The sequence below is a fragment of the Ananas comosus genome, linkage group 6 (assembly GCF_001540865.1).
Source record: "Ananas comosus cultivar F153 linkage group 6, ASM154086v1, whole genome shotgun sequence".
Lineage (NCBI taxonomy): Eukaryota > Viridiplantae > Streptophyta > Magnoliopsida > Poales > Bromeliaceae > Ananas > Ananas comosus.
Genome location: NC_033626.1, coordinates 1,599,210 through 1,616,599, shown reverse-complemented (window position 1 = coordinate 1,616,599; position 17,390 = coordinate 1,599,210). Strand labels below are relative to the sequence as shown.

The window sequence follows — 17,390 nt, the reverse complement described above, 5'->3', positions numbered from 1 at the left end:
TGTGATTGGCCGAGGATAGATGATGTGGTGTAAAGTTACAATGTAGACTTTCTCGCATAATAAAATCGGGTTGTCATAGAAGCCAATAATATTTCTTCTTTTTTGAGCGAAAAATGCAGTAAAAATATTTTTCTAATAATCATGATCAAATGTGTGAATTTTATAAGAGCAATCTGATTGATTGGAAATAACACATCATCCAATGTGACCGTCACGTTCTAGATTTATGTGATGAAGTGCTATGTGGATAGGATATGAATCTTACACTTTATACACTAATTAAAGAATCAAATTTTACTAGTTTTGTCATAATATGTTTAATACTAAGAATTCGAACGAAGTGCTTTTTTGCATCTAGCCCATGCACAAATTTGCTTTTTGCAAATAGCACCTGCAAAATAATAATTGCATGAATGGCAGATGATCAGCTGTGGTGTTTAAGTTGGATATGATAATTCATTTATCGCGATTTAGAACACAGCAATAGAATTACCGTATTCTTTCTGAATTCTTTTTGACTTTGCAAATTAGAAAAAGTTGAAAGGATTGCGATAATTTAACGAAGAGAATACAGTAATTCTATTGTCGTGTTTCAGAACACAGTAAATAAATTACCTGTGTTTCAGAACACAGTAAATAAATTACCGTATTCTACTTTATATTTTTAGCTGGTTCTTCTTGACTAGCCAAAGAGGGAATCATTCTTGTAGGTATTTCTTTGTGAAAAAAAAAATAAAAAAAGTGTACAGAGACCTCAATCTATAGGAGGATATTCTAACACAATCCTCTCAGTCCCTCTACTATTTTTTCACTAAGGCCAATTTTAGTTGAAAAGAAATATGATATTTTATTAAATTTATAAGGGAAAAAAATAAATTTTTTTGAATCACAGAATGACAATGTAAAAATTAGTTAAACTACGGGAGACGATTTGAAGTTTATCTTTTTTTTCAGAGAGAGGTGGCAAGCTATCCACTATGTTTATTAGTTAGAAATATAAAATAAGTAGGCTTCGAATTTCAGATATATGATACAAATCATCAAAACCTATGCTTTCCTTATTCTTCTATAAGGAAAATAACAAACAACTCCTTATCCATGTAACAATGCCCATACATGTAGTCATATCACTATGGGAAATGCTTATTGTACACTCAAAAAGAAGGATGTAGATCTTACACCTTAATTTTAGAATTAATAAAAATTCAAATGAGTTTTACTACAATAAAAGAAAAATAATGTGACAAAGTAAAAAAATTAATGGTTTTTGGATGGTATAAATGTAAGATGTACATTCCACTTTGAAGTTTATCAGTAGTATTGCTCATTCTCAAATGCAATTGGCACTTTCAACTTCATCTTTTTCATTCACATCTCAAATTAATTTTTTTTTCTTTTAAGTTTTGAGTAATTTTAGTTAATTAAATTGAAATTTTTATTAAAATTATCGACTATGCTATTGATTTTTTTTTTTTAAAAAAAAGCTTTGCTCATCTTTTTTGGTAACTAAAACTACAACAATTAAGGACTAATAATTGATGGAGCAATATTCAGGGGCCTATTTTTGCATGAAGGGGTCTCAGTACATTTTTACCTTATTTAGATGACAATGAATTAATATATTAAGACAGTGCACTAGAAATAAGCATAGTAATATTATAAGTCTTTATCACAAATTTGATACTTGGATACCACAAATATTTAGAAGAAATTTTTATTTTCAAAAGTTTAGAAAATTGAACCTAAAAGTTTACCGCTCTCTGTTTACGATTCCGGTTCATTTTGATTCCCATTCAGATTTTGGTTGCTATTTTGAATAAAATGCATTCTAAATTCTAAGATTATTTTACTTAGGCTTCGTTTGAAATTGCGGAGAGATTACATTACGCGCGGTGAGAAAAGACGATGAAAAAATACTCTGTTTGTTTTCATACGTAATATTGCATATCACGATAAGTCGGTTATGATATATTTTTATGATATATTTTCTACAGTTTCACTGGAGAACGCAGAAGTATATCCTTATATACTTTTATCCAACTCCATTTTATCTAATAGCATTAGATAGGCCTCAATACCAAACTAAGTCTTAAGAGTTGCCTTGGCTGCTCGTGTGATGTTGTGGCTAGACTGTACCGACACGTGGTACGAAGTCTTACTGATAATGTATCAACAAAAAAAAAAAACTTTTTTCGAGTTTTTTCAAGATCTTTCAACGATTTTTTATGCATACTGTAATAATGTAGATCTTAATCTACAAACGCTTGGAGCAATATATTAGTTTCATTACATAATATAACTAATTCATAGTGAAAAAAGATTAAAAAAAAAGGAATTGAGATGGTTTATAAAACTCTTTGTAGTGTAGGAATACACAAAAAAATTATTTTCATAAATAATTTTAAAACTCTTTGTAGTGTAGGAATACACAAAAAATTATCCCAAAACGAGGTTTGGAAAAGTCGGTTTACGCATACCCGGTGCACGCAGTAAATTTTCCCAAAAAAAGATTTTCACTTATTACTATGAAAAATGCTACCACTATACCCCTGTATTCGAGTGTATATTTTACACTCTAACATTCAAAAATTGGTAAAAGTCATTTGGGGTTTTAATTAATTAGAATTCTTTTTGCTTATTTATCTCTTAATACTATTCAAAAATTTTAAAATTGTCATAAAATTATCAAGATATTTTTTTAAAATCTAATTTGATTAGTAAATTCTAGAATAAATAGAGATATTTGAAGGAATATTTTAAAATTAATAAAGATATTTTGGTTCCTCTGGAGTAAAATTCGCTTCCACTTCGACCTCGCCTAAATATAATAGTAAATGAGAAGAAAAAAAAAACGTTTAATATGTCCCAAAGCTATCTCGTGCTACCGCAAAAAAAAGAGGAGGGGGTCCACCTTGCGCCTCTAAATTCGTCTAAAATTTAAAAATGTGTCGACCACATATTTTATGCGGTGTGGCTCAATCAATCACAATTGCCTCTTAAGATACATCTTTCCTATCATGATTTATAAAATAATAATATTATTATACTTTTATTAAAAATATATTTAATTGATCATATATAATTGACGTGATGTGATATGGGTTGAATCGTTAGCGCTAACCATTATTTTCAAACATTTAAGCTATTAAAAATACACAATCAATTTAATTAAAACGTACATATACATCACCTACGGATTTTGATTGTGACTCAGCTCAATTAGTTTCATGCCATTTCGAACATAACTCGATCCAACCCGACCTCACGCTATTTCGAATGTGACTCGGCCTAACCTGGCCTCCCACCACGTGGAAGGATACTGATCTGTTTAAGCCAAACAATGTAACTGCTACAGAGAACACTTCCTCCTGCTTTGCATAATTGCACTTATGGGTGTGCAAAACCTGTTGCAAGCAATAATGTCTCTAGGCTAGAAAAGGTTAGGGGTTTTTTTGCATTTCACCCCCTCAAAAAAATTATTTTCACAAATCACACCACCGATTTATAATTGCAATTTTGATTCTATTTCCGCTACGCAGGCATCACGTAAGCGTTACATGAGCAAAAGTGGGGGTACTGAAATAAGTTGAACACGGTAACTCATTCACCATATCTAAACATGGTGAATAGTTCACCGTGTCTAGTAAAAATATATATATATTGTAAAAAAATATAAGTATTGAACATGAAAAATATAAGTATAGAAACATAGTGAATGATTTATTGTGTTTAACTTAACAGTCCTTCTCAGCCAGCTTGCATGGCTCTGATGTGGCCTGCGTGACGCTAGTGGGGCCAAAATTATAATTATAAATTTGATAGGACTATTTATTTATTTATTTATTTTTTTTTTTTGAGGGGACTAAATGTAAGAAAGTCTCCATAAAAGTTTAAAAATAAAAATATCGTATAAAAATTATAAATGCATAAATTATCCTATATTACATGCACACCCGCTATGCGAAATATTTTATACGATATTTGCAATTTTTTTTGAGGGGACTAAATGCAAAAAAAGAGCCCTAAAAATATGGGTACTATCCCGTCAAAGGCCGATGAGCTCATGATGTTGTGCGGTTCAATCACTGGTTCGCACCACTCTCCGATGTCAAATCCAACACACTCTCCTCTTCTTCGTGCTCCTCTTCTTCGTCCTCTTCCTTCGACCTAAACCCCTCCTCCGATCACCTCAATCCATGGAAGCTCTCGCCACAATCGCACCTGCACCTTCTCCAACCTCCGCCAACCTCCGCCTCCTCCTCCTCTCCTCCCCCTCCCCCCTTCCTCTCCGTCTCCGTCCCCATCCCCTTCCTCTTCCCCATCGCCATCGCCATCGCCGCCTCTTCCTCTCCTCCAAACCCTCCCTTCCTCCCCGCTTCTTCGCCTCCCTCGCCCATGGCGACCACCACGATCACCACCACCATGGGCATGGGCATGGGCATGGGCATGGGCATGGGCATGGGCATGGAGGGGAGATTGAGGCGATTGGAGGGGCGCAGAGGGTGATCCTAGGGTTCGCGCGGGCGGTCGGGTGGGCCGACCTCGCGGAGCTCCTGCGGGAGCACCTGCAGCTCTGCTGCTGCTCCATGGCGCTGCTGCTGCTCGCCGCCGCCTGCCCCTACGTCGCCCCCGGACGCTCCGTGAAGCCGCTGCAGAATGCGCTCATCGCCGTCGCCTTCCCTCTCGTCGGAGTATGCGGAAATCTAGCGCCTTTTGTAAAATTGCATGGAAATTTAGTACCTTTCTAAGAAAAAGCTACGTTTAATGTCGAGAATCGACTATGGCAATGTATAACACTTTGTACAATTTTCCATAACCATGCTTTACCTGAAGGGGTTTAGTTAACAGAACCAAATGAACTAAAGGGAGATTATTGCATCAGTGTTTCGCGAAAGACAGAAACTTCGTAGTTGGCTGAGTACTATTATACCTAGGGCAGCCTGCTCAGCAACTTAGAATGGCAGCTTTGTAACTTGGCTGAGTGCTATAATACCTTGGGCAGTCTTTTGCTTGTGAAGATTGATTCTACTTACTAATGATGTTGAAGATGATTTGGAGCTTGATGATGAGTGTAGTGAGGGTGAACTACTTGTAGTGACGCACTAGTTACTAGTTAGTTTAGATATCTAGTCGCTTGCTATCGCTTTGATGTTTCAGCATGAGCTTTGATGTGTTGCTAGATGGTTATCTGCTGCGATCGTGTTGAGTAAATTATAAAATTTAAGAGCTGATTTAGAGATTTAGACAGACTTTTTTGTTTATGTTTCTTAACTTTTTGCATAGATGCTTCTGCTATTTGTAAACGATGTATGTGCAAGTCTGGTTTTTTTTGCCATCATATATGTAATTTCTGAACTTGTAGATATTTATAAGGTAAGAGAATCATTTTTGTGCTTAGAATATCTCTAATAAGATATTTTCTGCTTATATTGTAGGTTTCTGCAGCACTTGATGCTCTTGTCAATATTGCTGGTGGAAAAATAAATATCCATGTCCTCATGGCTCTTGCAGCATTTGCTTCGGTATTTATGGGAAACGCACTGGAAGGGGGTCTACTTCTGGCAATGTTTAACCTGGCCCACATTGGTAAACTTTTTGAAGATTCAATGCCTGCTTCTGTAATTCTAGAAACGTAAAATCATTCATTCATTGTGATTTCAACAAGTGGGATTTGCCTTCGCAGCCGAAGAGTATTTCACGAGCCGATCAATGATCGATGTGAAGGAACTCAAGGATAACCATCCAGATTTTGCACTTCTATTGGATTCAGATGGTGATAAACCACCTCAATTTTCAAAACTGAGTTACACTAAGGTTCCCGTACATGATCTTAAAGTGGGTTCATATATACTGGTCAGGGCTGGTGAGGTTCGTGCACAGGAATGCTTTTAGTTCTTCTACTTCAGTTTGGTGTTTCTGAAAAATTTCTTTAAATCAGATACTATGCCATTCTGCGAGTTGTGTGGTAGCTTTTATTTCTATTGCAGTACATCTTGCTACATACCATGTATAGTTAAACAAACTTGGTGGCGCAGGCACTATATTTGTTATTGTGGTGTAAACTGCCGCCCATTTTACAAGATGCTTTTGCCAAATCTTTAATTGGTTGGAATGAATAAAATTTGATAGGGTCTTACTTAGAAACCTGATGAATAATCCTGCTTAAGATTCAGCATTTAAAGGTGGATTGATGAGAGAATCAAATTAATAAAGGCTTCCTACAAGCCATGACTTCTTTCTTTTTTGTTTTAGTTTCCCAAATCATTTGTTTTCGAGGCAGGCTGGAAGCAGGATTATCACTCCGTTTTGCTCATCTTAACTAAATGCTGATTCTACAAAAAAATTTTTGACGCAATTTTAGTTTGAACATCAGAATTCTAGTAAAAGAAATAACAAAAATAAAAAAGAAAACAGAGTTGCATTGAGAGAATTCCCACATACTGAAATATTGCAGTAGCATGGACTTTATCAGTGGCATATATCATGAACAGGAAGTAAATGATCAACTTCACCTTACTCCTGTTCTGCATCAAATTCCTATGCAAACCTGTAAGACCTTGTCTTTTGTCATGTTGCTCGGTAGATGCATATCCAATTATACGCATCCAGAGGTTTTACCCTCTGCAGTTCTACCAACCCTACCAGGTAGAGCAATATCACACATCCATATTTGTCCTACTGTAGGTCTGGTTCTGCGGCCTTCCCCAACTGTTCGAAGGCCTCTTCTCACACTTGACATATGACTTCATTTGCAGTATGCATATTTATACACCTATTTATTGTTAATTAAGTAAGATACTGTATAATGATATAGACTATAGACTATAGAGTAGACTGCAGAGGAATGATTCATATCTGCAAGTTATTATCTCGAGAAACACTTGTGAAAAGTAAGTAAGATGTTTGATATAAGTCTTAGTGAGAATGATGAGACCAAAGATTTAAGTGACAATCGGCATGGGCTATGCCGTTGTACTGTGGCGACATGATATCGGCACGTTATGACTCCTATACTGATGACATGGCTCAAAACCTTCTTTTCTTTGAAACTAGCAAGTAATTACATCAATAATGTGCAGAAGATTTGATAAAGAATATATAATAAGCAATTGAATATATTGGTGCAAAGAAAATATTTCATGCCATAGTGTGTCGGCACACTATTATTATTATTTTTTTTCAACAACACACTTTTGGGTATAACATGGCAAGCACTATGCCGTACCCGTGCAACAAGTGCTCAGCACAATCCGTGCCACGGCACTTAAATCCTTGGATGAGAGATGGGAGATTAGCTTATTGTTTCTCTGTATTCTTTCCTTCCACCTAATATGTTTTTCTAGTCTTTTATTCATTTTGTATAATGTTGCATATATGTAATTCTTTTTTTCTGTATCATGATTTGTAATTTACTTTGTGATTTTCTAGTTTATATTTGGCATAATTCCGCCTATCAATAACACATTTCATGTTTTGATTAGGCTGTACCAGTTGATGGGGAAGTTTACCAAGGATCTTCTACAGTTACTATTGAACATCTTACTGGTGAAACCAATCCATTAGAAAGAAACGTGGGAGATACAATTCCAGGTGGTGCCAGGAACTTGGACGGCATGATGATTGTCAAGGTAAGCTAGAATTTTCATTGTAACTAATGATGGAAATTTCTAATTTTCCATCAGTTTTGTTTTGCTTTGGAGTGCCACATAGATCCCGGCTAAAACAGAAACTTTGAACCTTAGCTATGTCCAATGTAGGCAACTATTAGAGATTTTGAAAAATGCATGATAAACTGCTCTAAAAAGTGGTATCTTATAGGGTTGAAGTTGAGCTTTATTTGTATGAAAGCTCCATGCTTTGAAATCCTTTTATGGTTTAATAATTCGGGGGGAAAAAAGAATGTTGATTGATAATCAATCTGTACTTTTTTATGTCTGATTTATCTCTGTATGCTTTGTAAGCATAAGATCATCTGTGTGGTGTGTTTTCACTTCGGATATGCCCCTCTTTGTAGTAGTTTGTCACACATTCTCTTGCTCTCTTTCTATTCTTTGTGCACGAGATTATCATTTACTGTACTTTATGAAGTTGCAAATATTGATATTTGTATTTATGTAACCATGCTTTAGGTAACAAAGTCATGGGAGGATTCAACATTGAATAAGATTGTTCAATTGACTGAAGAAGGTCAATTGAACAAGCCAAAACTTCAAAGATGGCTAGATGAATTTGGGGAGCACTACAGCAGGGTTGTTGTAGCTTTATCACTGGCAGTTGCTCTTATTGGGCCATTTCTTTTTAAGTGGTCCTTCATTGGCAACTCAGGTACTCCTATCTCAAATATGATTCCTGTGATACTAATGGTGCAGACATAATCCTCTGATCTGCTTTTAATTAAGTCATAATAGATTTTTCATATGATCTTTTAAATCATGTATGCAGTTTATTGTGAATCTGCTATTTTTTGCAAATAATATGGCCGTTTACGGAAAAAACTGCACCCTGAAGTTGTAATGGTTTCATTTGGCAGAGTTTTAATGCATTCACGATGCACATGGATATAATATCTTACATTTGATCAAAGATGTTTTAACATTAATGAGCTAATTTCATACAGGAACAAAACTAACTCTTTCGATATCTGTGAAAAAAGGAATGATGATCACGCCTTTAACATTATCTTCTCACAATAGAATGTAGGATATGTGGTTATGTACAATTCAAAAATACTATTTCCTTCTAAAGGTAAAGTTTGCGTCTATATCGTTAAAGGCTGCCATATTTGTGATGATGCCTCACTTCTTGACTTTCCATTACATAATGTTAATGTTAACAAAAGGCAGAATGATTTGTGTATCTCCAACCTATTGCACATGTACTCTCATCTAGTATGTTCATCAGTTTGAGTTTGAACTTGATCTTTCAACTAACCTATTTGATGCGCTAAGAAGGTCATATGTATGACAAAAGACTAAATTTCTAGAAATGTAGAAATTATAGACCCGACTGAAACTAAATGAAAAAAGGTATTACTCAATTAACACGCCTACTTCCAAATCACGTTCAATCACTTTATGCAGAATCTTACAATTATTTCAAACCTGTCGGACTGAATGTTTTTAGGCATATACACGTTATTTATGTGGTTTATTCAAATTTTGTAGGATGAAGGTATATACAATATTCAGCTATCATATTTATTATTATCCATATTTCTTCTTTCTATATTGAACATGGCATCCTAATGAGCCTGATGCTACCTGTCATGTAGTATCCAGGGGCTCACTTTACCGTGGGTTAGGGCTTATGGTAGCAGCATCTCCGTGTGCATTGGCTGTTGCTCCTTTAGCATATGCTACTGCAATCAGCGCGTGTGCAAGTAAGGTGATGATTACAAAAATTATTTTTTAGTGTTTGATTTGTTTGGATCTTTTGATTCGTAAAATTTTAGTGCTGTTGTAATCGTCCTTTTTTTAACTAGAAATTCAGATTTTATGTGTTTGCATGAAATAAAAATTGATCTATTATGTAATGTTTTGTTTCTTCTGTGATGGAAAACTTAAATATTTTAAAATACTTCAGTGAGATTTTCTCAGATAAAAACAGCACATATTTCTTTCTTCTGTAATGAACAGTATTAATAGGCTGTTGAGGGAATATCAATCGTCATTTGTTTACCGATTTCGTATGTCAAGTGAAGGCTATTGAGCCAATATCAATCATCCTTGGTTTACAGATTTTATATGTCCAGTGCATAATCATTAACAACGCTAAGATCCATGATATCACTCTTTCTTTCCTGTAATTATTGGAAAGTGTTGTCTCTTTGCATCTTTTGACAGAGATCACTAATAAGTGTTTTTTATTTTAATGCACTTTTATTCTTCGAGCCATGGTGTGCTAAAGTTTTGCAGCCTCTTCAGAATTAGAGTAACTAATATAGCAAAATATGAAACTACTAATATAATTAATATCTATATGACATTTTCAAAATGGTCGTTTAGTGATGAGCTTTCTCCTGTATTTATCTTTATTTTTGAAGGACTACGTCTGTATGATCACAACTCTGTTCATCTCGTTCTTCTCTGTAGGGAATTTTGCTGAAGGGTGGACATGTGTTAGATGCCCTTGCTGCTTGTCAATCCATAGCGTTTGATAAAACTGGTACCCTAACAACAGGGAAGCTTATGTGTAGGGCAATAGAGCCCATTCATGGGCACTCAAAAATTCGGAGTAGATCTAAAGATCCACCTTGTTGTACTCCGAATTGCGAAAGTGAAGCTCTAGCTGTAGCAGCAGCCATGGAGAAAGGAACTACTCACCCTATTGGAAGGTAGAATTGTAGCACTCAACTTGTCCGAAATGGTATGAAAGATTTAAGAATCTGAATTTAAAACATCATATTAACTTCTTGCTAGCAGTGATGTGTTGCTAGCTGCCAAAAAGAGATGCATTATTTGTGTTTTAGATGGATTTTTCATCAGCTATGAAAAATTGATAAAACCAAACAAATGATAGCTGAAGCAGCTGGAGTGCTAGTGTTTCTTAGCACAATAGTTTTTTTCTAGGTTGTAAGGCAACTAGATTAGATCAAGAATATGAAGTGAAGAATAAGATTGATGGATTATTCAAGGGGTGTGAATTTACTTTTAATCTGCAGAACTTAGTTTCTTCACTCTAATGCTTGTATATGAACAATTATGTAATGTAGAATTTTGCACAGACTATCCTTACTCTCATTTTCTCATTTTCGCAGCTTTAAGGTGATCATAGAGACGGCCAAGAACTTTTAACTTTTTCCTAATTTTGTTTGTTTATCCATTCATTATATTTTTTCTTCTTGTATTTTTTTTTTCCTTCCTGTTAACCTTACAGTTAATCTTCAGTATTGTTATTTAAGATGATAGTTCCATGTTATGTAATGTAACCATATATGGTTCTTCTGCTGACCCAGCTAAGCTTTTGTACGGTGGTTTAGGATGACGGTTTCATGTCATATAATATAATGTTATCTTATATATTGATTTCTGATACCTGCTTGATGCACAGAGCAGTTTTAGCTCACACCAGAGGGAAGGAGCTACCTGAAGTTGGTGTGGAAAATTTTGAATGTCTACCTGGTAAAGGACTTTTTGCGACACTGACTGGTCTAAAGGTACACATACTACTTGCCTAAGAGATCATTAGCTTATATAAATGTAGCAAGCCATGATCTCTTATAAGTACTACATTATTTTGATATATTCTATTGAATTTATTTAGATAATTTAGATAATTTCTTCGTTGATTTTTGGGGAGTGATGTATACCTCATGCCTTTGTGAGCTCTGGCAGTAATGAACTATTTCATAGCTGGTTGTTTAAATTTTTTTGACTAAAATCTTTAGTAAGAATCTTCTACAAATGCTTCTTAACTCTGGTAAAAATTGAATGCCTGTTTCTGTTTGTATTATTCAGCTATTTTTATGTCGGGAGCCTTTTTTTTCCTCTTTGAAGTGTCGGATGCCCTTAAATATGCTGAAGCAGTGCCGTTCCTTTTCACGGCATTCGAGTGAATAATCTATACTGGCAAACATGATCTAGAGATTGCAAGTTTCTAGAAAGTGGGTTTTGAAAATCATGGTTTTTTCTACATTGTCTACCAAAAGGTTGTGGTTTGAGAATTTGCAGTTTTGATAGCTGATATGAGGCACTTGTTAAATGGTGTTAAACAATGCAGACTAATTGAACTTTGGTTAGAAAATACATTTTAAATAGACCAACATGAACAACCTTGATTTTTTGAAGATTCATATCCTCGATTTTTATAAGGTTGTTCAATTTTCGCTGTTCATTCTTTGTCCATTTGATACATTCGAAAATATTGTCCAATACAATAGCTTCTGGTTCCTAGGGACTTCAAATATAGTTTATCATCTCTGGTGGTATGAATCATCAATTCGACTGCCTCAACTCTCAGTTGAAGTGAAAGCGTAAACACCCTGGGATTATGAAAGGACCTTAGCCTAGCTTTTGTTATACACGTGTACACTTATGTAAAGGTCTTGTTTTGACAAATTCAATCGTCAGCCCCATCTATAATGGTTTGGTGGAAGATAGGTTTATTCAATGAGGGCCTCCCTTGGTAAGACAACTAGGGCTGTCAACGAGCCGAACTCGAGCGAGCCAGAGACAGCTCGAGATCGGCTCGAAAGTGTTCAAGGTCAGCTCGTGCTCGGCTCGAACTCGCGACGAGCTCGAAAAGTCCAGCTTGTGATCGGCTCGCAATTTATTCGAGCTAGCTCATTTTCGGCTCGTTGGCTCGATTATTCAAGGGTACCTCGCCGGGGAGGAAATTGAGCAGTGGTGGATTTCGGTCTGATCCGATACGATAAAGAATATCCCTCACATTCTGCTAAAAAAAACCATACGAAAAAGGGGGAAAAAAAAGATGAAGATCAATGGAAGATGAAGAACAAACCTGCTGAAAACGCCGCTACCAGAGCTCCATCGGGATATGCGAACGGCAAAGAATGCGCTGCCGGGAGTGTGCGAACGGCGAAGTTGGAAGAGCGCTGTCGGGGGGTCTTCGGGCGTAGTCGCATAGAGAGAGAGAAAGAAAGAGGCGGCTGTGTGTGTGAAGTGTGAAAGGAAAAAGGAAAGAGGAATTAGGGTTAGGAAGAGGGGAAGTTAAAAGTTGATGGAATATTACCCGTTAGATTTTGATCCAACGGTTGAAATTCTAAATATAAGTGGGCCTCTTTATAAATAAGTTGGGCTTTATTTTTAAGTTGGGCTAAAAATTTTAAAAAATAATAATCTATATTATTTATTTATATACAAATATAATTATATATTTATATATATAAATTATATTAATATAAAATAAATGTAATTGAGCTGTTATCGAGCCGAACACGAGCGAGCTGACCCTAGCTCATGTTTGGCTTGTTTATTAAACGAGCTGGAAATCCAACTTGTGTTCGGCTCGTTTACTAAACGTGCGAGTCGATCTCGAGCTCATTTCGAGCCAACACGAGCTGGCTCGCGAACGGCAAGCTGGATTGCCAGCCCTAAAGACAACTAGTTCTCTTTAATAATTGTGATTTTTTTTTTGGTCGGGGTTTTTTATTTTGTTGGGGGGTGGGGGGTGGGGGTGGGAATGAACGTGTGAACTTTCTCAAGACAAAAGGCACTTGCTCATCATATTCTGCTGACCAGTTTTCTTGTATACCACTTTGTTGATCACGTTATGTTGGGTGCTGTGTCATAGACAGTTTTCTCTTCAGCTGAGAAATTTTATAAACAACTAAACGATCTGTGTTGCTTTCATGTATTTGCTGACTTCTGTCGCCCCTTTGTGGTTGTCATCAGAATCAGCAGGGTGATGATTTTTCTGCTGAACTCAAAGTGGGAAGCTTGTATGTGCAGTAATTTGACACTGCATTTTCTTTTTTTTCTTTGTACAGTCCGGAAACAGTGACAATGAATTATTGAAGGCGTCCCTTGGTTCTGTGGAATACATTGCTTCTTTATGTAAATCTGATGAATCTGAAAGAATAAAGGAAGCAGTAAAATCTTCTGCATATGGTCCAGATTTTGTCCAAGCTGCTCTATCAGTCAATAAGAAGGTAAGACATTCCCAGTGTCCAATTTAGTGTGGTCTGCATCTTTAATATTATGTGTACTACATGTTCAGCAATTAACTGACTAGGTGAAGTTCTTTGTAAATGTCGGATTAAGCATCTGAAATAGTTTGTACACTTTTAGGTTATCCTCTATCTCTCTGTATTGTTTTTCTAAACACAGTTTTACTTATTTATTAAGATATATAGAATCCTATCTCAACACTTCCTACATAATTTAATGAGTTTCAAGAGGTAACTAGCATTCATCAGCCACAATTTGTCAACACCTATGCTTTGGTGAGTAACAGTTTAAGAATATCTAATTGTATGTTCAAATGTAGTTTTTGAACACTTTTACGGTTAATTCTCACCAATATAATTCAATTCAACATTCATTATCTTATTCAAACCTTTGATCCTCATGGAAGTCCTTATTAAGAAAGAGCCTAAATTCATAACTTAGGATCTTATGGTTGGTTTATCAGACCGTGTGGTTGCTCAACTTGACTGCTTATTCATCTAGTATGATGACTGTCATTCTATGCATGCAGATTTCAACCTGTTTGACAAGTAGCGATTGCTTGCTTAGGTTGACTTGTTTATGTTAGAGATTTCTAAAGTTGGCTACGTTAGGTTCTCTGTCGCACCCCTCCAACTTTCTATCCCAGTTCAACCTTTCCTGAGTTGGTTAGCTGTTTCATTGCTTCTGATGCTTGCTTGCTTGCTTCCTTTTTCTTCTTTGATGTTTGGAAGGTGATTTCATTTTGAACCATGATCTATTAGAGTCCATACCATGAAGATAAGTGCCAAAGCCATGCCGTGCCAATTATGGCTTGTGCAAGTATGTGCATGATACTTAAATCCTTGGTCCCAACTAAATACTTATTAGAAAATAATGGAAAGCTGACATGATTTGCCATCAATTTTTTTCGAAATTATTGTGGACGCCTCTAATGAATATCGACCCTAAATTAGCTCGTTTGATTTGGTTTCAGCTAGATTTGCACAGAATTAACATGGTAGAAGCATTCTTGTTTGTTAAAATACAAAAAAATGAAATAAAAAGGATCTATGCCAAAAAAAATAGAGCAGCTTAGCTGGGTTTCTATGAGCCTAAAATTCCACCTCCTTGAAGGTATTGTTACCGGTTTGGAAGGATGCAGGTTGGAGTATTGAGGGATTGAGAGGAGTGACGGTACGGTAGAGTAGGGAATGTCAAAAGAAACTGTAAAGAAAGATACAAAGGAGTTTTGTGGGATTCATGGTTGTATATTCTGGCACCAACCAAGTAGCTAACACGCATAGACATTACCGACCAATGCCTGCATACGCACCAATGCTAGGTAGCACACTAACTGGTGGTTGGTAATTTTACTGTGCATCAATCATATATTCTAATTGGATTTTTAGAATTGTCAAATTAAGTTGCATCTTATCGGAGCTTATTTATCATATATGTGTTGTATTGTAATTGCATTGCTAAACCTATTCTATCTTTCTCTCGATCAATTTTTTGTTCAAACATGCTTTTCTGATCATGTTTAACCTGTTTTAAATGATTCTAGTTGGACTGGACTCATTTTGACCTAGATCTTGCTGTGATTAATTTCTAGTTCTATAGTGAAGATTGAAGAAGCCTACTATATAATAAATTCGCTGGAAAATCGTCATAATTCTTGCAATATGTTGTTTCTTTGGAAGCCTTTCTTCGAAGTTGCTTGGTTAGTCATCCATGTTCTCTGTGATTGGTACTGTTTGTTTCAGATAACCCTCTTCCATTTTGAGGATGAGCCTCGTCCAGGTGTTGCTGAAGTTATATCTACTTTAAGAGACAAAGCAAAGCTTCGGATTATGATGCTAACTGGGGACCACGAGTCTAGTGCTTGGAGAGTAGCTAAAGCTGTTGGCATTGACGAGGTGTATTGCTGCTTAAAACCAGAGGACAAACTCAACCAAGTAAAAACTGCTTCTAGAGATCGAGGTTATTCCTTTTTTTTTATTGTTATTGAATTCTTTCTATAAGATTAAGTGGTTGATTGATGAGAATATGACATATTTTATTGCTAGTCTTCCCGTCTTTAAATATCCTGTAACTGCTTAAGTGTAGTCTTCATTGTAAAGATATTTCATTATATTTGTTATTGTTATTGAATTCTTTCTATAAGATCAAGTGGTTGATTGATGATAATATGACATATTTTATTACTACTCGTCTTCCCCTGTATTTAAATATCCTGTAACTGCTAAAGTATAGTCTTCATGTAAAGATATTTCATTATATTTGTTGTTCACTCTATTTGAGTTATTTCACAAGTGTTGATTTCTATCAACCAGACGGTACCTAATGTAATTGTCCTATACCTCTCAAAAAGAACAAGTATATATGATCATTTTGGTTTATTACCAAGTTTATTGGGCATTAATAGGGAGTACTTTGTTTCTGACCTTCATTCTTTCAGAAAGTGTAGCAATAGAAATTCTGTATGCTAATCAGTGTGCATATCTTTACTCATGCCATCAGAATCACATCTTGCCTATTGTCTGTACTGTGTTTTCCTTATTTTCTGTAAAAGCAATGTTTCACTTCAATATAACTGTCTGCTTTTTTTTGGATAAATTGAGTGAGTATTTAGTCTTCCATTAATTAGCAATTTACCAATGTTCTTATGGATCTCCTCTCTCTCTCTCTCTCTCTCTCTCTCTCTCTCTCTCTCTTTTTGCAGGTGGAGGTTTGATAATGGTAGGAGATGGCATTAATGATGCACCTGCTCTCGCTGCTTCAACTGTGGGCATCGTGTTGGCCCGAAGGGCTAGCGCGACTGCTATAGCTGTTGCAGATGTGCTATTGCTACAAGACAACATTTGTGGCGTTCCATTTTGTATAGCTAAAGCCCGCCAAACTGTTTCCCTGGTACTGTTTTATGAGTTTCGGAACTCCAAATTTTACTACGCACTCCCGTTGTATTGTTTTTCAGCTCTTTCATATCTTAATTTACGTATTGCAGGTCAAGCAAAGTGTTGCTCTTGCCTTAACTTGCATCTTTTTTGCTTCTCTTCCTTCTGTTTTAGGGTTTCTCCCACTTTGGTTGACGGTATGCTTTCCTTTCCTCTTTATCTCGCACACATTTCATTATAGTTACTCGTAACGCATGTCTACTAAATCTCAAAAATTCACCATTTGTTTTGGTTTGCTAACTTATCAGGTACTCCTTCACGAGGGAGGAACGCTTCTCGTCTGCTTGAACTCAATCCGCGCCCTTAACAACCCGACGTGGTCATGGGTCGAGGATCTTCAGCAGCTAGTCGCCGGAGTAACAAAAGCTGTAGCTGATTTCCTTAAGAAGCGGCCTCCCCCAAATTGCGTTGCCGAGGCGATTCCCCTGTGAAATTTGTGTACCTGTAACCATACGCGATTGTTTCGAACCACAATCATCATCATTATCTTAAGGTGTTAATGTTTTAATTGTTTGGTTAAGAATGTAGCGCAGAATCCTCTGCCTGTATCAGTAGAAACTGAGCTATTTGTAAATAAACCAACAAAAAGGGAAAAAGAATCTGTTGACCAGTGAGAGACATTTTCCGGGAAATAAGTAAATATTATTCGAAGCTTTTTTGTATGTGCTTTGGGTAATGAATTGATCAGATGATCTAAGTGGTTTTTATGTTTGGTTTCTCGAAAAAGTATGAAAAAAAAAAAAAAGAGAAAAAGTTTTCTATGAATTTTCTAAAACTTTTCACCCGTTTGGTTCCAAAAAAGGCCAGGTTTCTGGAATTTTTCTTTCGT

The 17,390-nt window shown here is 35.9% G+C and overlaps 1 protein-coding gene across 1 annotated transcript; it reads left to right on the top strand.

Annotated features, from left to right (window-relative positions):
- On the top strand, positions 4,058–17,223 carry LOC109711466 (probable cadmium/zinc-transporting ATPase HMA1, chloroplastic). The gene is made up of 13 exons (XM_020234512.1): positions 4,058–4,691; positions 5,436–5,586; positions 5,684–5,868; positions 7,482–7,628; positions 8,130–8,325; positions 9,272–9,384; positions 10,092–10,333; positions 11,050–11,155; positions 13,448–13,609; positions 15,371–15,587; positions 16,330–16,517; positions 16,612–16,698; positions 16,810–17,223. Exons 1-13 carry the CDS (start codon positions 4,197–4,199, stop codon positions 16,990–16,992), a joined length of 2,472 nt encoding a protein of 823 aa, XP_020090101.1. The 5' UTR covers positions 4,058–4,196; the 3' UTR covers positions 16,993–17,223.

Bases quoted from the DNA above. Each gene is read 5' to 3' on its own strand.
- LOC109711466 (XM_020234512.1), top strand. From the start codon at position 4,197: ATGGAAGCTCTCGCCACAATCGCACCTGCACCTTCTCCAACCTCCGCC. The intron at 4,692-5,435 runs GTATGCGGAAAT...CTTATATTGTAG, and splicing joins TCGCCTTCCCTCTCGTCGGA to GTTTCTGCAGCACTTGATGC. The intron at 10,334-11,049 runs GTAGAATTGTAG...CTTGATGCACAG, and splicing joins ACTACTCACCCTATTGGAAG to AGCAGTTTTAGCTCACACCA.